Source organism: Trachemys scripta, chromosome 4 (genome assembly GCF_013100865.1).
Source record: "Trachemys scripta elegans isolate TJP31775 chromosome 4, CAS_Tse_1.0, whole genome shotgun sequence".
NCBI lineage: Eukaryota > Metazoa > Chordata > Testudines > Emydidae > Trachemys > Trachemys scripta.
The window spans coordinates 45,390,127-45,411,198 of record NC_048301.1 but is presented as its reverse complement, the minus strand read 5'-3'; the positions used below and the strand labels follow the sequence as shown (position 1 = coordinate 45,411,198).

General features: G+C 40.2%; 1 protein-coding gene across 2 annotated transcripts; it reads right to left on the bottom strand.

Annotated features, from left to right (window-relative positions):
* Nucleotides 1-278: 278 nt before the first annotated feature.
* Nucleotides 279-18,469, bottom strand: MBIP (MAP3K12 binding inhibitory protein 1). Of its 2 annotated transcripts, XM_034768612.1 has the most exons (9): nt 18,266-18,469; nt 13,448-13,567; nt 11,467-11,688; nt 11,272-11,368; nt 9,669-9,734; nt 7,163-7,315; nt 4,651-4,748; nt 1,349-1,387; nt 279-801 (listed from the first exon to the last, which is right to left on the bottom strand). In XM_034768612.1, exons 1-9 carry the CDS (start codon nt 18,389-18,391, stop codon nt 697-699), a joined length of 1,026 nt encoding a protein of 341 aa, XP_034624503.1. In that variant the 5' UTR covers nt 18,392-18,469; the 3' UTR covers nt 279-696. The 2 variants fall into 2 exon arrangements, with proteins under 2 accessions (XP_034624503.1, XP_034624504.1); XM_034768613.1 differs by lacking the exon at nt 13,448-13,567.
* Nucleotides 18,470-21,072: the final 2,603 nt, after the last annotated feature.

The window sequence follows — 21,072 nt, the reverse complement described above, 5'->3', positions numbered from 1 at the left end:
ATACCTACTGTAGAAACTTTTTTTAAGTGTTTAAATCCTAGTTAGCTAATTGTGGTCAGTCTTTACAGGGCTATTGAAAAGTGGGTGCAGTCTGCCTCTATACACCTGTGTATCATTTATCTGTAATCACATCTTTGTCTAGTGATGTATTATGGGTGTATGTATTTCTGAAGCCTGGGAGAAAATGACAAACATTTACCAAAACAATTTGCTCTTCCTGTGCATACTCTTGATTTTGTGTTACCATATTTCTTTTTCGAAGATGACAAATTCACTCACACATTAAGTATTTTGTTTTATTTCACAAAATTACTTGTTACATGAACACTAACATTTTAGTTAAGGTAGCCCTTTTGAATATTATTATTCAAAAGATTTTTCCCTCTGATCAAGAAAAGCACAGATGAAATACAGATTTTGCACAGTTAAATTAAAGCAGTTTTTCACAGCTGAATAATAAGGTAGATCCTCCTTTACAACAGAAGGGAATAGATTTTTAGAATGCTACTTGCAATACATTCATCATTTTAAAGACACAAACTAAGGAACCTGATATACATTTTTTGGGCAATACTATTGCAAGTTTCCAAAAACATCCAAATGAGAGTGTTAATATGTAAGCTTTATTTTCATTGGTTGAAGAGTACTCGTATAAGTCTATAAGAGTTAAAACGAGATGAGATTTAGGAAATTTCATCAAAGAAGATCATCAACCTCCTTGGACTTTGCTTCATTCGTTTTTCTCAGTAATGCTTGTTTAAGTGCATTGATCTTCTCATCAAGTTCAGCCAGTGAATATTTCTGTTTTGAAAAAAAACCCAATAATTTACACATTAGAATTGCTACACAAATGCTCAAGCACAACTTCACATTTTACTACAGGAGTTCTCATTCCATACTGAAACTCTTGATGTTTCAGTGCTAAGATGAAAATACTGTACATTCAGAAATTTATTTGAAAACTGAAGTTACCTACAGAGATCTTGTAACTACCTCAAATTAGCAGGAACAAAAAAGGCTGAATATTTGACTCTTCAGCAACAGAACAAACAATGGTTAACTATTTTAACAATTGATGAAAAGTATATGACTTCTCAAATAGCTACACACTACTGCTCGACAGATTGTCTACTAAAATATTTTTAAAATTTGTGCACTGAAACATATGTACAACCACAGCTGAAAAACTGGTATTTGAAGGGAACTCAGCAACCCAACATATAGCTAACTACACATAGAAAGCAATTACACTGGCTGTGCACTTTGACAATACTGTAGTAAAATGTGGAACTACTCTGTAGTTGAAGCATTTCATAAATTAAGGTAAGTAAAAGTTAATGGCACTTACATGGGGTAGTTGGACTTTCCTCCTTTTGCCAGAAAAATTCTAGAGGGAATAAAGATTAACCACAGACTTAATACATAGAGGCAGATCATGGTGTTGTGGAGTCCTGGGCCAGAGCAAGTAGGGGCCCTTCCCTACCCCTTCCACCAACTTTCCCCCTACCCCGGGGTCTTGCCCTGCCTGCCTGGCACTCCAGCTGATGAGTGGGATCATAGTGTGGGGATGCCCATTTTTCCGGGGCCCTGGGCCACAAGCCCTATTGGCCCAGTAGCTAATCCACCACTATATAGCATCCTCAGAGGATTCCTTAGTCTAGAAGCTACAAGATCTCTTATCACTGATACAGGAGTAAGTCTTCAGAGCACTGAAGGGAACACTGACCGTCATTCCATAGATACCAAGAAATCCTCTTCAATTAAGTGAATTTTAGGGGTGGGAGAAATCCCAAGCAAAAATCAACCAACCTACTGCTTTTCCAGAGAACAGCCAGAAGCTGCTCAAACTTCTTTACGCTGCACAGCCTGTATAACCCAATTATATCCTAAACGAAGGCCACCTTTAGAGGTAAAGGGTAGTTTGATATTTAGTGGATGCCTTGTCCATGCCAGTGTTTCTCACCACTGCTAGTGTCAATGGTGCAAACATTCATGCAGACAGTACCAATATATTGCTGGAAGTTTAGGCACTGACCTACACTAGCTGTACCACTGCTAGCGTAAATTCCATCCAAACACCTATTGGTACCCAGAGAAGATCCCAAAGCACTTTGTGGGGGGAAACTCAACATGATAAGCAGAAAGCTCCCTCCTGCACTACCTTTAATTTCCAAATAGTCTCAAGGTGTAGCTCCATGTACAGCACAGAGAAATCCAAGTAAAATCTTAGGGCTGCATTTAAAATTTAAAGTATTGCTGTTTTACTCTTTCTACCAGAAGGCTCCCTCATCTGCTGGTGTAATTAGGAGAGATATTCAGTCAGGAAGTGAAAATCCAGGGGAGAGGGCTAGTCCATTTTAGTGACACGGGAGGGAGAGCAGGAGAACTGAAGAACAAACATTTTCCCAAGGTAATTAACATGTAGTAAGAGCCGAGGTAGGGTTCCCTCCTTTGCCCACTGGGTATACCCTCACTATCAACCCCATCAGCAGCTCCCTCAGTGCTCCAGGGTAACAGCTGAATCCCAGGGCTCTTCTCTCTCTGATAGACAACCTGTGGATCTCCTTTCCAGAGGATGTTGAAGGCCAAGACTAGAACAAGGTTCAAAAAAAGAACTAGATTAAGTTCATAGAGGATAGGTCCATCAATGGCTATTAGTCAGGATGGGCAGGGATGATGTCCCTAACCTCTGTTTGCCAAAAGCTGGGAATGGGCAAGGGGATGAATCACTTGATGATTATCTGTTGTGTTCATTCCTTCCTAAACACCTGACATTGGCCACTTTTGGAAGACAGGATATGGATCTGGACGGACCTCTGGTCTGAACCAGTATGGCCATTCTTATGTTCCCCCTTAAACAGGGCAGATGGCCTTGTTGGGCACCTACTTCTCCTCAGTCCCCTACAAATGTCCCTTGCCCCCTTCTGAAATGCAGATTTCTGCCTCTACGAGCCTCCTCAGTGACCTGGATTCCCTTTACTGAAGAAGGGAGCCTTCAGGTGGGGCACTTTTGAGCCACGTGCCTCCATACTCTGTAGCTTCTACCCTAAGCAGATTCCTGTCTCCTACATTTCCAACAGGAAGCTGAAGCCCCCTAGGGGGGGTAAAAAGAAATTAAAATTGAAAGTTTAACGGGCAGCCCAAATGTGTGTTTTACTGGCTAGGAACTTCAAATATGAGTTAAACTAAAGAATTGGATCCCAGAATCAGACACTTGCTGAAAAAGCCTATATTACATGAAGTTTTGAATCTCTTTCAATAGCAGTTCTATGTATTTATAAAGACAGTCAACTTGAAACTAATCAATTTTAAAACTTTTAGCTACTAATATTCCAAATAATAAGATTTCTGTAACTGGGCATTAGAGAAACATCTTTTCCAGTTTCACTCTGCATGTGCTAGTTTTTTGTGAAGCCAGCTCAACTGTTTCCCACTGTGGTTTAAGCCTTTCATATAGTGCAAAAATATAAGAGTCTTTCATGCACCTATAAACTCTCTTTTTACTTAACTATGCACTGTTCTGCTGGGGGAAGCATTAAATTTGTTTGCTAATTTTCCATATTTCAGAAAGAGGAAAAATATACACAACTTTCACCACTTATGCACAATTACTAACAGAATTTGGTCTGAAGACCAGCTTAAAAAAAGCATTGGACGACATAAAATAATCTCTAAGCAATTTATCTTTCTTCCCATGCCCCATGCTTTTGTCTGTCACCCCTTCCCTATTCCAGTATTGCCAATTTCAAGAGCTCGAAAATCATGATAAAAAAATCATTTTCAGACAAAGATTATATTGTTTTTTCAGTCTCTTGATTTTTGAACCTCCCCCTGCCAATCCCCACTGTGAGAGAGACAATTAGTTTTGCCAACGCTCCCAAATTCATTGGGAAAGGTGATTTTGGCCCCTGCTACAGAAGCTTTCACCCCCATCTCCCCATAACCTGCCCAGCAATTAATTCTGTCTCCCACCATCACTTCAGCTCCTGTCAGTCCCCCTACCATTAGTCAGTCCACCTCATTAGCCTCACTTCTGCTCCTCCTGGGGTTCTTCACACCCCTCTCCCAGGCTTAGGGAAGCTGCAGCAGGGTCCCCTCTCCCCCTTCACAAGCTGGCAGATTGGGAGGGGGAGGAACAGAGGTATTATCCTATCCATCTTTCTCACAGGAGGGAGTGGAACCGCCTTGAGCTGCATGGCTCTTTGCTCTCTCTCCTCCTCCTTCCCCTCCTGTGAGAACAGCGATCAGAAGGGACTGGCTCTGCGAGGGCGCTGGAACTTCTCGTGTCATTGAGAAAGGAATTCCAGCATCTCCTGAAACCCTGTCACTTGCAAAAAAACATTGAGTTGGCATTAGCGCTGTTCCTCACACCAGTTCTTGACACTAATTCTCTATGTTCATTAAAATGTAATCATATTGTGTATAAAAGCAAGACATCGTCACCTGAATGAAAGCCATACTTTCGCTCAATTTAAGTTTTTGTAGTTTAGAAATTTCATATTTCTATGGAAAAAAGTGTTTATGCAACTATCAAAATAGTATCTACCTATATAAATAAGATCTATTTCCTATATCTAAGATTTAAGAAAACAAAAAGCCCCAAACACATTTAGGTGTGCTGAATAATGGAAGTTAGAGAGAATTACTTACCACAGAGAGAAAATATTCAGGGGACATTCCTTCCAACTCAAGAATTTTATCTTCAAGCTTTTTAATTCTCTGATAAATATCTCTAGGTACTGGACCACCTTGATGTAACAGTCCAAATAGGAAGAGTCAGGAAACCATCTGAATAACTAACATTACTATAAGCTTAAACTTTATAGTAGGGCTTGAAGAATTCACCTACTAGCCAGAAGATGAGATGAAAAAGGTGGGAGGGGGAAGGGTAACCAATATGGTCTGATGAGAAGCCAAGCCCTATTCAGTTGCCAGGAGAGGAAGTGTTGCTGGAAGTAAGGTGCTGTTCCTGGACCCTACATGGAAGCTCATTCATTAGCCTCCAATGTGTGGTGAATTTAAAATTCCATCCTCTCTACCTAGAGGGAGGGATAAGATTTGCCACTTTCCATTCTGCAGCTGAAGGAGTCTCAGCTTCTTTACCCTTCTCCTATGTGGGTTTTTTTTTTTGGAGGGAGGGGCAGGGGGAGGATTGGTGCCTCAGTAACTCTAGTCCCTGGCTCCGTCTCATTGCTTCACAAAAATGCAGGAACATGAAACTGAAGCTAGCAGTGTTTTGAAAAGCAGTAGTCATACTGACTAGTGTGCAGAGGTTCTGGAACTGTCTGCAGAGCTATGAGCAGAGGTACTGGAGCTGTCTGCAGACTCCGGAAAAAAACAACAACAAAAAACAAAAAAAAAAACACTATCAGATGACACGTGAAAGTTATCTTTCCAATCCCCAGGGCTAGAAATTGTTTTTAGTGAATGTAAGTTCTGTAGAAATTGATGACAAGCACTAGTGGTGATTGGACAAATGGATTTTTTGAGACATACTTTAGTTCTAAAACCCTTATAGCTTAGAACAGCAATGATTTTGAAAAAAAAAAATTAAGCCTAAAAGAAACTTAAGTCCGTCTTCATGCATGTTGCATCTAGGATTTAAAACAAAAAACAAACAAAAAAACCCCCCATACAGTAGGCTACAGGAGACTTAATACTGGTAAATTTTAAAAGGCAAACCCATTAGTTAGTAACATGTATTTTACTCTATTCATTAATCTTCTGTTCCTTCTGATAGCTGCCCATGTGCAACTAGACATTAGCAGGCACCTCATGCACCACCATTCTACTGATTATGTGGAAACCTACAATCCCATGTGGTAGTGCATCAAGCATCACCACTTCAAACAGGACGCAGCTAACGGCCATCAGCAGAGAGCAGGTGGTGACAGGTCACCTATGGGTCCAACATAGATATCTAGAACTGCACTGGAGGGAATTCACCATTAGAAATGAAAGAACAGGTGTCCTGACGACAGTTGCCTAATTCACTGCGGGGGAGCAAGGTCGGGGGAGAAGAAGTGTTTGAGAAAGACAGCCTGCTGTTTCCTGGGATTTTACCACAGCATCTTGGCCTATGACTCAGCTGTCTCGTCCATGTACTAAACAGAACTGACCATACAAAAACATGCAACGTGATGAGGCAGATTTTACAGTACTCCAATTTATAGATTGCTATGTAAGTATTTAGCCCAGTAGCAGCTTTCAGGATGAAAGTAAACATGTGTGGTACCCTGGAGACACATTTAATCTGTTTTTTTTTTCCAAAGTAGTAACTAATGTGGCCCCACCATGCTTTTATTCCCCCTATTGGCTGCCCATCCACATCTTTACCTTACATCAGTTCCAGCTCTGATCTGATTCCATTAAAGAATCTAGCCCAACCCTTGCCAAGGCAGCATTGAAATAAGTATTAAAGCTGTCGTTGAGCTTTAACTTTCTTCTCTACTTCTCCACACTTCTCTACTTTTGGAGCACACCCAGACCATATTTGGGAAGCCAGTCACAAAATGTCATAGCAAGTCCTGGTCAGGGTTTCAAATAGTTTTTCCTCCCTGTTTCCCCTTATGGCTGGGAAAGCTTTGGCAGGGAATAAAGCTTTCTTCCTTCAAGACTGCTCTCTTCTTAGCAGCTGTTATTTAAAACTGCTCCCCTTTCACTCCTCCTAGCGCTGCTGTCTTTTACTGCAGTGGTAGTAGAAGGACAGCAGTGCTAGGAGAGAGCTACTCTGACTGCTGGTGAGCAGAGAACAACCCTGCAAAAATCCCCCCCCCCCCCTTTTCTCCTCTGAAACAAGAAGCAGGGAGTGGGTATCTAAAGCAGGTCACATTGTGACACCTGGAGATTTCCTGTGCAGTTGCTAAGAGAGGAGAAAGATGAACTTGAGGCTTTTCCCAGGGCTGTTGACTTGGCCAGGAGTTGAGCGGAGATGGATAGGAACTGAGTTGAGACTGAGATAGCTTACCTTACCTTGCAGTGTTTCAGCTGGCCTGACCCTTATAGAGAAAATTCTGCCACCTACTACTACAGAGATGTGCTGAAAAGCATGCAATCCACAGTCACAGACTGAACTTGAAACCTTGCCTAACTGTACGATATTAGTGATAATTACAGTACAATCGAATATATTAATCACACAATTAAAGCATATGGTACAAACCTGTTTGTAACCGTAAATGAGCTTCAATGTTTTGCAGTCTTTCCTCTACTGCTTGGTTTCCACAGTCACGAAGCAGGATACTTGCTTTATGATTGGACCTGTGTGTTCCTTCAGATCTAGTCTGGGGACCATAGGTATTTACAACTCTAGAAACTAGGTTAAAAGAGGTTTCACGATTACCACATATGCACACGTAGTTAGTTCTTTTCATATCAAGAACTTTTTCATTTAAGTAATAATGTAATAAAAATGTTTTTAAAATCAATAATTTTTTTTAGTACAGTAGTTTTACTAACTTCACTGTGATAACCAAGCTAACCTTACTACAACTTTTAATGTGATGAAAGTCCCAAAGACATTGAAGACTAGAGGTTCAAAGTATACTGCCTAACTAAAAATTAGGTATGGATAAAAATAACTCAAAGCTTTAATTTCTCTTTATCTGAGGCAAATGGCAATTTCTCTTCACACTTTCCTGTGGCAAACATTCAAGAATGTTTTGAGTCAAGTTTTATTTGTCTTTTAGCTGCTAATCTCAATAACAGCAATGGTTAGATTAGTAGCTGAAAAACAAATAACATCCAATCTAAATTAATGATTGGCTAGAGCTAGTGTGAGTGGGAAGAAAAGTCGAGAAAAAGCCATGACCTAACATTATGGGCTGCATTACAACTACCACTATGTTAACAAGTAGAATATAGAAGGAGAAACAATTACAAGAATTAGCAGAAATATTAGCAAAGGAGTTCTCAATGTTTTGTTATTTGGGTTTGCAACTTGAAAGTCTCGTTGAATCCTTCGCTGATTCTGGATGCTCAGATAGCTGTGGCCAAACATGTTTTTTTCCAACCAAGTCAAAATCTCTTGAGCAATCTGTGTGGACTTTGACAAACAACATTATCCATTCTTCCGGGTGGTCTTACTGCACTGTGCTGTACCTGAACACCATTCAGGAAACTTCAGATGGTGCAGCATGCTACTGTGGGCTTACTGAGCATTTCAAGCAGAGAGCAAGTTACACTTGTGCTCCAGAGTCTGCATTGTCTTTGTTTCCAATTCTTTTCCAGGTGCAAATAAATGTACTGGTTTTCACCTATCAAAAGGTCTGAACAGTATGGGTCTGGGCAACCTTTTCTATAATACTGTGCTGAAGTCAAGACACTTCAACTAACAGCCTCAGGTTTAAAAAGGAAGGGACCTTAAAGCTGGGCCTCACTTCTCCAATCTTCCTCCTGGCACAACAGAAAATGATTAAGCTTTGCAACATGCTATGACGCTAATCTACTGTATTATCCTAGATTTTTTCTAAAAGGGTGATTGAGTGGGTAGCACAAGTAGACTTTCAATTTTCAGGAGGCGGGGTACTCTTATTGTTGTATTTCAAATAAGTTGTACATGTGCCTAGACAGCAATGAACAGGCACATTTTTGCACACTTAAGTTCAGCACTTGGGAGATCTTGGGTCAATTCCCTGCTCTTCCAGACTTCCCGTGTAACTTTTGGCAAAGCACTTAGCTTCTTTGTGCCTGGACAGCAGTACTTCTCTACCTCCTGTGGTGTTGTGAGAATAAATATATTTAAAGACTCTGAGGTGTTCAGATACTACAGTGATGGGGACCATATAATTCCCTAAATAGAGTATAAGGATTATTTTATACACCTTTTTTCCCTGTTTTTTCCAGTTTTCCCCCCTTTTGAGATTTTTTTGGGGGGAGAACCTTGCTCGCTGGGTTGTCCCCTCCCATGCAGTGCTGCTGTACCCTCTCCATTAGCAGAACAGTACTGGGAGGAGATGGCAAGGGTTTAAGACCTCCCACAACACTGGCCAAGGATCTGAGTGGGGATGGAGAAGAGATCAAAACCTTCCATTCAGGATGGTTGGAGCAGTCTCTTCTTCCGCATCTGGCAGTGCCCACTCAGCAGCAAGTGAAGGAGCATTTAATAGCTGAGCAATCCCTGTGATAATGAAGAAAATGTAAAGCCTTGCAGTACAATAATTCTGTAATTATAACTTAAGCTGGGCTTGCCTCCCATTTCAATACAACTATTTTGGTTAGAGGGACATTCATAATTTTTTTTAAAAAATCAAATCCTTAGCTATATTGCTAAAACCAATTTAGAATATTAAATGCAAATAATTCTTAAATTTTTCACCTACAAACTGGGATTTTTGGTTTCTTTCTTTTTTTTAAATCTCATCTCAGACAATGAAGACAGACTAGTTTATTTTTGCTTGTAGTAAAACACACCTTTAGGTTCTCATGCACTAGCACCATGCTGCTGGCTTTTGGGTGGAAACTGTGCAGGGGGAATGATTCAAAACTGCTTTTATTAGACTGAAAGTCAATACAAACGTTTCATTGATATTTTTAATGTTCTACACAAAAATGTACACATTTCAGTTGAGCCACATTTGATGAACATTGTCCAGGTGGGGACAATGCCAGATTGTGGCAAATATATTTTGAGGACAAAAGTACATAGATATTAGCTAATTACTGCTTACCCTTTACGTGACTCTTAAATCCAGGATAAGGTGTGAAAACTGCATCTGTTCTGGCACAGCTGTTCTCTAACGAAATTTTTTTAAAAAAAGAGAGAGACCTTAAGTGCATATTTGTAAATTAAAATGCTCTGACCACTGGCTTTTTGGCTTTTGGCACATCAAATTTAAATTCCTCTTCCTCCAAGGTATGAAAGGCCTAGGCCCCAGTCCTGTGAACACTTATACACAAGTGGACCAATTGAGTTCAATGGGACTACTCACCTATATAAAATTATTCATATGTGTAAACGTTTGCAGGATTAGAACCATAATCAGTTCCAATCTACTGGTGTTCTAATTGTCCTCATCTCCTTGGTCCATTTGTTTCTCCATATCTTCTACTTATTGCTGCCTTTTCTTTCAATCCCTACTTTAGGTTTGGTTTTCTATCTTTCTGTCCATAAACTCTTCTCCCTCTTCTTCAAATCCCTCCTTAAAGCTAGTTTCTTCCAAGAATCCTTCTTAGTGTAGCATCTTGTTCCGCTTTCCCTTATCTATATTGATGTCTTGTGGCTTGTCATTATTATTAATAGTAGTAGTTTTGTAGCATGTAAAATTTTAGCACCCGCCCCCCGCCAAGAACTGAGCCCATCTCTCATTTCCTTTCATATTCTAGCATTTGTATTTTATTCTTGTCCATGTACTTAGAGCTATATTAATGTTTTATAATAAAATGAGCATAGAGAAGTTCTAGAATCAGCTCTTCTGCATGCAAGCTTACTTAATATAACTTTAAAAAGTGACATTTTATTATCTAGCACCTCTTAAACAATCTATTAACCTTTAATGTTTGTCTAACTTTTTAGAATGTTCTTTCATTCCAACACTTATGAAATTATAAAACAGTGATCTTTGAGATCAAAAACATAGCATGCCCAACAATTACTTGTGATATTTGGGTAAACAGATACTGGGAAGATACTAGAAGACATAGGAAAACTGCAGTATTTTACTCCTTATTTATAAATAAGTCTCTTCAAAACACTTCTATAATTGTTTTGCTCTGGATATTATCACTGAGTGTTTAAGTAGGACACATTTAAAAAACAAACAATTTGACTTAAGACCCTTCACATTTTTTCTTTTAATTCAACCCTCTAGTAATTTAAATAAGTTACAATGAAATATATTCTCTTTTAATCAAACTAACATTATACTTCTCTAAGTTTGGACTTTCAATATACAATTGGTAAGACATTATTTGCACTGCAATTCTCCTGCATTAACTTAATTTAGTGTTCCTTTTTAAAGTCAACAATTACAATAACTTCATAAAGTAAGTATCTTCACATTAATGAGAGCATCTGATTATAGACTCTGCAGTTTTTAAAATATAGTAACAGCTCCTCTTCCTCAGTATGGACTCCATGAAACTTAGAAATATCAGATTAGTTCTGGGAGAGTAATCTCTGCATTTTGTCTATCCAATAATTTCCACATCGCACGTACAAATGGTCTTTAATTTAAAAATGAAGTTAAGTTTGTTTTTTAAATATAAGTGACATTTTAAAACAAAAATAATATTTAAATTTCTAGGAAGATTAAACTCTGGTTGGATAATTACCTTGATTACAATCAATAACATTGCAAAATTCCCTGACATTATTTTCATTGATCTCAGCTTGTTTCCTCTCAATGAAGGCTGATATCCTCCTGTCAATCTGCAGGTAATAAACATGGTGACATGTATCTATTTCATTGTTGTAATTCAAAATGAAAGAAAAGGCATTTCTCAAATCTAGGCAAGATGGTCACTTACTTCTGCTTTTCCAGCTTTTATCTGGACCACCTCTGAGTCAAAATTAATATGAGCCTCTTTCAGATCTCCTGAATCATAACTTGTATATTTTTCTTCTATCTGTGACATACTATCAGATAACTGTGAATTTGTATCCAACTTCTTGCCTTCAGTTTTATCTGCATCTTCAACAGGGACTATATTTTCCTCTTTAATCATTGACTGGAGTTTTTCTAAAAGAGGCTGAAACAAAAAAGGATATATGATAGGGTTCAAAATGGCAACACGCTTCTCATTACAATTTCTAAAATAGACTAGTTAAAATAATTTGAGACACCATATAATATCAACCTAATATACAATCCAATAAAAAACTAAAAATATAGTACTTCCAAATTTTATGTCCTTATGACCACAGCCTGTTACATGTTTGTATATGAGAAATTGAAAACAAATCCAAAATGTCTAAGCAAATCTGTCTGCTGCTCATCTGTTATAAACCAAATCAAAGCTTCAGCCTTCGCCACCAATGACACTTAATTAACATGTCATTCAGATGCCTACTCAGAACACTAGGCTTAGTATTTTTCCTCCTTAACATGAGAGCCAATGCTCTCACTCTGTAAAGCCCTTACTTTATCACTACATCACTAGAGATTCTCCACTTGAAACTGCAGTTGCCCAAAGTGTATGAGACAACACAGACACGAAATATATATAGGTGTTATGCTGAACAATCATGCTTTTCTTGATATGGCTGATTATCTACTTATATTACGAAATTAAATGAGAGAAAGCACTGGTAGCCGTAGCAGCAAAATAAATGCTTATCATTCCACTGGATGTTCCTGCACAAGATGTAAAAACAAAAGCCTATCAAAAAAACAAGTTGTACTACATGTCTTTCCCCCTGCACACACACTCTTAAGTCTTCCCTGAATTTTATAGCTTCTTTCTCCCCTACAAATCTAGGATTAACTATTACTTATAACAGGACAATTTCTACCAGTCTAGTTTCCTGAAAAGGAATGAAATTAGTATGTCTAAATTTAAGGAGACAGCAAGTAATTTTTACTTACTTTTAATCTTGCATTTTGTCTGTTTTTGTTTGTCATATTAAAGACTCTTGATGCGTAAAACAAAGGCCATTTTTTATCCTGTAGACTAGCAAGTTAACAAGTTCCTCTAATTTTACCCCATCCCCCAAATACAGTACACTTGGAATCGTTTACTGAACAGATAATATGAAAAATTGAAATGTATTCAAATCACCACCTTCTTCAGATGTCAGACCACGAAGCAGCAAGGGCTCAATTCTGTTCAGCTATTGACTGTCCAAAAAACCCAAAACCAACCCCCCCCCCCCCCCCAAAAAAAATCACAATTAAATTACAGTGTAGTTGCTACTTCTGATAGGGCCAAAAAGTTTCAAATAGTTAAGAAAAATGCAGTGACTGGCTACTTGGCAAAATGAGACATTAATGTCAAAGAAATTACTTTCTTGTTAAACATATTTTCAGCATAGGTTTTAATTGCAGTAAGACACTCCAGGATGTGTCATGCTGGGATAATGCCACTTCTTGAACCACTGAAAGCACTCCATGAGCCTCAAAACTCACCCAAGGCATGGAATCATTATCATAGCATGAGACACACCTGCCGTGTCTTATTGCTTAATTATAACCCACCATAGATGGAAATGTATTGAATTTACAATGCAAGTCTAGAAATCAATGGGGCTGCATTTGTTCAATATGCTTACCCATAGTGGCCCGGTAGGCTATTCCCACAACTGTTCTGACAACTCTGTAAGATAACAGGTTTGAGAACCTATGAAGTGTAGAGGAATCCCAAATGTATAATATATTTGCATGCTTCTCAAGTTAAATACCACTACTTCAATACTAAATCAAACAATTGAAATTATGCAGTGTATATAATCTAGTTACATTAAACGTGACCAAAGAGATCAGCATTTAAAAGTGTCCAATAAAATATTTACCTGCAAATATAAAATATGTTGCTGAAGTGCACTAAAGAGCAATGTAGGCTGGAGTGCCGAAGTACTTTGAAGCTTGCTCCAATCGATTACAATTTTCACCACATCATCTCCAAGGTTAAGCTTCAAAAGGGCAAACAAGCATCATCACAAAAATTACATCATTATGCTGTATTACAGAATGTCAGAAGTATATGGGACTTCTACAGGGTAACAAAAATTCTCAGCCTGTTGACTGCATTTTTATGTGGGAGAAGAAGAATGGTTTAAAAGTGTTAGTCTTGCATTGAAACTTCAATTGTAACTGACACTCCTCAAATAAATCACGGTGTATGTTTGCATGAAGTCTGATTTTAAAAAAAAAAAAATACTTTAGTTAAATCAATGCCATTTTTATTGCATTAACTTAGCCTTTTAATCTCTGTCAAGAGTTAAGTCAGTCTATCAAATCAGCTTCTATCAACTGTTACAATAAAATATTTTGTTTGTTTCTTATTACTGTAGTTTGCTTTTATTTTAGCTGATTTAACAGCATAGCTAGTGACAAGACCAAGCCACCAATATGCTTGTTTCATAGAGATTATTGCTTTGCAAACAGTGGAACAAAAATAGGTAAAATGTGTGTTTAATTACCAGTATGTTAAAATAAATTATGGCCTTGATTCTTAGGTGTGCTGAGAAGTGTGGGCACCAAGCACTCTTCCAGATCAGGTTTTAGTCTAAAAAGAATTTAAATTACATTTTCTTTTGCAAGAAGCCTACATAAATAAATAATCTTTACCAAACCCTAGGTTACGCAAAATACAGACTGTGCAGCAGGACCTTCTCCACCCCATGAAACCTACTTCAAAATCAAAGTTTAACTTTCTATGCAACTGAACCATTGCAAACTCAGACTACATAAACAAATTCCATGAGATTATACTCCTTAGTGAAAACAATGATGTAGAATTGACAGATTATGCACATATTGAAGTTAGCTTTTAGAAACTGCATCTATTAAATCTCTAATCAATGTGCATGTTTATAAAAATAATTTCATTTTACACTACTAAACTTTTTGTTAATAATCACTAATGAAATACATGCATGTTCTTCATTTCCACCTCTATTTTTGTTTCAATAAAATTTGTTATTCTCACAGGGCCTAATCCTGAGAAATAGCAAGCACTTGGCAACTCCCACCAAAGCCAAAGAGGTTGTTTTCCAACCAAATAAGGCATTAAAGACTCCCCAAAAGTGAATGAAGAACTCTATACTTAACCATAATTCCTATTTAAATCTACAGGGGTTACAGGACTCAGTGACACTCAGAATCAGGTCCAGAATTCCTAATTCATTCACATACTTGTGCTGCTTGATCAATATGATGCTCACAAATAGTGCAAGCTCCCAGTTTTTAAAAAGAAAATTAGACTATAGCTAGACAGATGATTATGAGTTTGCATGCCTGAAGCACAATACCTTTAACATATCTCCCCTCCCCCCCAAAGTAGGGGCCAGCTAATGGCATCAAATGTGGGTAAGAAAACAGAACACACATTTAGTTCTTGAGGATTTCAAGATAAATTTTTTAAAGGGCTGACAATTGAAGATTGAAATGATTAGCAAAAATTCATCTAAAGCACAACATACATAGGGAGAATCAAATGTGAATAAAGTAAACAGAATGCTAGCAATACATTGGGAGGCAAAGCAGTCAAATATTAAACTACTTTACATATTAGCAGTGAAAACAAGAATCACAATAACAGTGTTATTATATCTAAACAAAATATGAACCTGATCCTGCATCATTAAGCAGGCAGCATTCCCATTCCTGTTCTGCTTGAGTAAATGTGCAAGATCAGAGCACAAGCCAATACATGGGAAAGGAGATGGGGGACTCACCAATTCTTATAGTGGCAGAAAAACTAGTGAAATAATGAGTCTATTTTTCTTCTTACTCCGCCTCAAAATTCTAAAAACTAACAACAAAGTCACAATAGGTTCAAGCTTTCCATCTTTTGGTTCAGCTAGACATAATATCAAGTATTTTTAGATATATTTAAAGCAAGATTTTATTCTTTTTGGTATTTACCCTGCACATACCGTATCTGGAAAATTCATGTTTTGGTAAGCATGCTCATTTTGAACATTTTATTTACCTAAGAAAGTGAAACTTAATGTACATTTTATTTAGCTCATGAGATTATTTATCTACATCTATGGTGCCAATCAGGCATACATGCATACACACAAAAAGAAGAACAGGAGTAGTTTGTGCTAAATGTTTCCATAAAAAAAAGTATACAGTACACATTATTTTGGATATTGTTACTTATAGTGTCTGCTAACAGTCAGTGGGGGTACATATACCACATATTATAGATTAAAAAGAGTACTCCTCAACGTTCCCTCAACAATCCCTCTTTCCAAATAGTCACAGCAACAGTTGTATGCTTCACTTGATATTTTGTAGCTCCTATTTAGGCAGTTCAAAGTGCAGAAACTTAGCAAGATTTCTGAGTGGGAATAATTTAGGGATAAACAGTTAAAGATGGTAAGTGAAAAGGTTGGGTTCTTTTATTCATAGTTGTGCTTTAGTCACAAGTAAAGACTAACCCCTATCTTCACCTAATTTACACTTTTTTTGTATGTATATAATGTTTTCACCCCTCAGCTCACAGAGAGCTGACACTAATAAATACTGAATGAGCAAATTAATCTGTCATAGTAATGTTTCCTCTTGCCTTAACAGTACTTGTAAGGACAGCGATAGACTGAAATGCTGCAACTACTATACTAGCCTTGGCTGACATCTATTTTGTTGCAGTTGACGGTGACTTTAAGTCACTCCATCACAATGGATATCCCTATGGCTCGAAACAACATCAACAGACTAGTAATTTTTAGACAAGCTACCCCTGTGGTGGAAGCAAACCACTGTCATTAAATTCTATGAAATCAGCATGTGGTCCTTACTACACATGTACTACTAGGCCCAGAATCTAAAATGCAGCCCTATAAGTAGCCAAGATTCGGGTAACCAGTGAAGTACTGAATAAGGGACGGAGATTAACCATTTTTAAAAGAACATTAAGTTCAAGGATTTAAGCTGTTACATAGGGTGTGTCATCTTTAGCATCAGGTACCTAGCTTACATTATGTATATGTGCCAGCTCCTGTTTCTTATATATGAGGTCGACATTTCTGCAGTGTTGAGAAGCACAAAAGGAACAGTGCTCTTTATGTTCTATGACCACTGCTATATGCATATTACCATACTTTTTTTTCTTCACCCACTCAGTTGTTGTGATTAGTGAAGAATTATGGAAAATGCTGTCCACAATACAAAGGGAGGCTTTTGTGTAACGCTAGCCTGATACATCTAATACTTAGCACTTTACCACCTCTAAACACTGTATAAACATTAACCAATCCACACAGCATTCCTATTAGAGAGATAGGCGAGTGTTGTTACAGATGGGAAAAACTGAGATACATAAAGGTTAAGGCCCAAGTTTTCAGACCCTTTATTTTGGGTGCCTCAATATTTGAGTGCTTCGATAACTATCGTCTGATTATTAAAGGTGCACAGTAGTTGCAGCACCCACTTGAAATGGCAAGAGAGGAGACTTGGTTTTGCCAATACCAAAAAACGTCAGATAATGTTTAACGGTTAGACTGAGGAACAGTTGGGGAAAGTAGATACCTACTTTACAAAAAGATTAAGAAAATGTTTGAAGTAGTATATATATTTCTCTCCCTCTCCCTTCAGATGTATCTTCTAATCTTGGGCCCTAAACACTTGTGCATGATTTAACTTCACAAATTTGAGAAGTTACACTGATTTCAGTAGAGGTACTCATGAGCTCACAGGATTGGGATTTTTTGGGGGATTGTAAACAATTTCAGGCAAGGACTGTGTCTGATCTTGATCACAGCCTCTGAGCACTACTGTAATATCACTACTTAATGACAGTGGGCTCTCCTCACCTCTAAAAACAGGCCCTAGATTTTTAATCTTAAACACCCCAAAACTGAAGCCACTTCTAAAAATACGGCTCAAAGAAACTTGCTCATGCCCCACAGCAGCAAAGTCAAGCCAAAAGTCTAAGCAGTTCTAACGTCAAGTGTCCTGATCATTTTTTTTTCCAAGTTATAATGGACTACTTAATGGTTTGTGGATGACATTCATACTAACCTGTTGTGTGTGATAAAATCTACACACTTTGTCATAGGAAAAATATTTCCTTCATAAATAAATTCATAAATTTAGGCATATACTTCACAGGCAATAGTCACTTTTTTTAAAGCCACAGTTAACAGCAACACATTTGCTTTGCTGTTAATATGAAATGAAGTAGTGATGAGAGTCTGTACACCATCCATCACTCAAGCAGCAGCAAGATATTTGATCCTTGGTAACAGCAGGTACTAAACGACCATGAAAGCAATCCCAGATGAAAGGATCTCCCCCCAAATAAGGGAGCCTTTACTGGATTATGAATTGCAAGTCGATTTCTCACCAAATAAACCCAAACTGTCCTATCTGCTGCCCCCCAGGCACACCCCCTGCTGCCTCTGGTTACTACTTTCATCCCCTCTCCCTGGACAGCTGCTGTCCCCTGTTCCCCCCGCCCCACGCTGAGGGGTCTCCCCCCACCATCATGCCCCCCTGCCTGTAACTCTGCTGTTCCGCCCCAAACGGGGCCCACCTCCCATACCCCTGCCGGCAGCGATTCGCACCACCCCCTGCCCTACGGAGCTATTGCTGCTGCTACTGCCGCCCGCCCCACGGCAGGGTCTCCCCGCCGCCCACCCTCTGCCCTCACTGACCTGCCCCGTCAGCCTGGGCAGGGAGCGCAGGGCGCCGCTCAGCACCTCCCTGGCGGCCGGGACGGCGAGAGTCTCCGGCTTGTGGGCATCGGGCTGACGCTGGCTGGACTCCCCCACGGCGGCCATGATACCCGGCCAGACTGCTGGCTGCGGGGACCATGCCTCCGCCTCCTGCCGCCGTCGCTCCGAGATGACGAGTCCCGCGGGCGGCCTCAGCGCGGCGGAGAGCCGGGTCTGTCCCCGCCCACAGGCCCGACTGACGGGCGGAGGGGCCAATCCTCGACTCCGCTCTCGGGCCAGGCCTGCGCTGGGCAGCGAGGCCTGCTGCGCCCTGGCTGAGTCGGGGGGCGGGGAAGGTTCTATCGAAGCAGGGAACGGCCCGCGAGCAGAGCCCAGCCCTGGTACGGAGCGCCCACAACCTGGAGCCAGCCAGTGCTTGGCCCCCGTCTCCCGGATGCCCGTGCCTACCCCGGGACTGGGGTTAGGGGGCAGGCTCCTGCTTTGCCACCCAGCGGGTTCAAACCCCCTGAGTCAATCAGGCCCCTGCGGGCACCATGAGACTGGCTTTCAGATCGTGATCCAGTACGTGAGGGGTTCCTGGCTTCGCGTGTTGAAGCGTTGCAGGGTCACCCTTTCAATCTTTTCTCTGCAGCCACACGGATTAGGGACTTATTTTTTTTAAATGAAAGATGAGCTCCGGGGTAATAGCCTGGGGTTTTTTAGAAAACACCAAAGTATTGTGACTAAATAGACAATGTGGGCAACATTGTTTTTGTGGAGTTGTTGTGCTGGGATGTTTTGGGGTCCAGGTTTGTGGGTTCAGTAGGAATGGCTGGATTGGCTCTGTTTTGACAGTACAGTTTGGGGTGGGTAGATCCAGCTTTACCTTTTTGTTTGGAGCAGCTGCCTGATCTAACCTATGCCCGCCACCTTTCTTTACTGTAGAGCAGTGTCACACCCATCCCTGCTTTCTTCACCTGCTTCTTTCAGAGACACAATAGCTTGGACTCAGTAACTTCATTATTTTGGGAGGATGGCTGAGCGCAGTGACTTGCCACAGGCTGGCTGCGGAGGTCAGCTTCATGTGCTACTGAGTTTCAATGTAAATAAACCTGAGGTCCACCATGACTCAGCGTTGGTTCATTTGCATTCCCTCAAAGCTTTGCCCACCTAGTCCTGCTCCACCACAGCCTGGCCCACTTGCACTCGCCCACCCTTTCGCTCTGTAGCATCCTCACCCTTCCTGTGCTGCAGTTTCAGCCACCTATACAACGTATTGCCATAGGTATATCATTGCACATAAGTGCCTTGCAAGCATGCACATACACTTCATCATAGCATAACCTAGCACACCCAGATCTTCTTTTTATTTTATTTTATTTTATTTATATTACAGTAATATTGTCTAGAGACCACAGTTAAGAATGAGGATTTGTTTTGCTAAGCACAGTTGAAACATAGGTAAGAGCTGATTAATGTCCCAAAGAGCTGAATAGACAAGCCAGATATAAAGTGAGACTAAGGGATATAACATACAAGCAGATTGAACTAAACGATGCTTTGTAAACAACATGTTAATTACACATTTTTGTAGCTGTTGCTTGGTTGGGTTTTTTGTTATAGTTTTTGGCTGAGGCTTATAGGACAGGAGTAGGTAAGGAGGGAAGTCAGGAAGGAATTAACTGAAAGGAAAACAAAGGAAGAGAGAAGGGACATTGAGAGGTGAGGGGGAGAATGAAAGAAAGATAGGGAGAAGAGAGAAGAAAGGATTGAGGGCAGTACGAGTGAGTCTGAAATTAAGAGAGAGAAGAATGCCTAGAGTAAGAACTGATGGTGTCATCTGTGTCCAGAGTTCTCTGCTGAAATTGCTTCTACAGTTGCTCCTGCTGTCTTCTTCTGGGCTGTGTCCACTTGCTCCCCAAACACCTTTGAGAAACAGTGGCCACTGTCTGGGGTTCTCTGCTTGGTGTTCCCTTCTGGCTCCTGGCTTATGTCCCTGTAACCCTCATTCCTGTCCCTGTTTTCTCATTAGTTGTCCCCCATAATTATTTGAGCCCTGGGTTCAGTAGCTAAGGGAGGGGCCTTCAGCTGTCGGTGGGTTTCTGCTCACCTGTCTTCCCAGGACTTCAAGAGGTGCTCCTGCTGGCTTCAGTCTCTGGTCCCTGGGCTGGTGCCATGCTGGAGTTTTTCCTTTTCCCTGAGTCTACATGGCTGGAGGTGAGGGGAAGGCCTAGTTCCCTCAGAATGGGGCCTTCCTTGCATTGTTTAGGGTCCTGAGGAATCACGGGGGGAAAGGAGTAGCCCCAGCTGGATCAGATGTGATCTCCCTCCCTACAGGAGCGCCGACAGCTTTTCTGCCGCCCTAGGCGGCGGAAGGTCCCGCTCCAAAATGCTGCCCCCCACAGAGGTGGCGGAAGGTCCCGTTGCCGAAATACCGCCACGGTCGCCGCCCCCCAAATTGTAGTACCCTAGGCAACCGCCTAGGTCGCCTAATGGGTTGCGCTGGCCCTGCCTCCCTACTCCTCCCAAAGCTATGCCAAAGGAAAAACACAGTGAAGACTAGGTACTATGAGATCAAACCCAGGGTGGGATATAAGGCTGACATTGGTGAGTTTACCTTTTGATAAAACTAAAATGCCTTGTCTTTACTATGTTTTTACCTTAGGGTAACTTACATGCATTAGATACCCTGAGATAAAAAATGCAGTGGTTTTTCAGCAGTAAAGACAAGCCCACGTTTTTGCTATCTGTAACATGGGGATAATAATGCTTTTCTAAATTAACCTCACAATATCCATGTGAGGTAA

Bases quoted from the DNA above. Each gene is read 5' to 3' on its own strand.
- MBIP (XM_034768612.1), bottom strand. From the start codon at position 18,391: ATGGCCGCCGTGGGGGAGTCCAGCCAGCGTCAGCCCGATGCCCACAAG. The intron at 11,689-13,447 runs GTAAATATTTTA...TTTTTGTTTCAG, and splicing joins AACATATTTTATATTTGCAG to CCTCTTTTAGAAAAACTCCA. The intron at 11,369-11,466 runs GTAAGTGACCAT...TATTACCTGCAG, and splicing joins TAAAAGCTGGAAAAGCAGAA to ATTGACAGGAGGATATCAGC.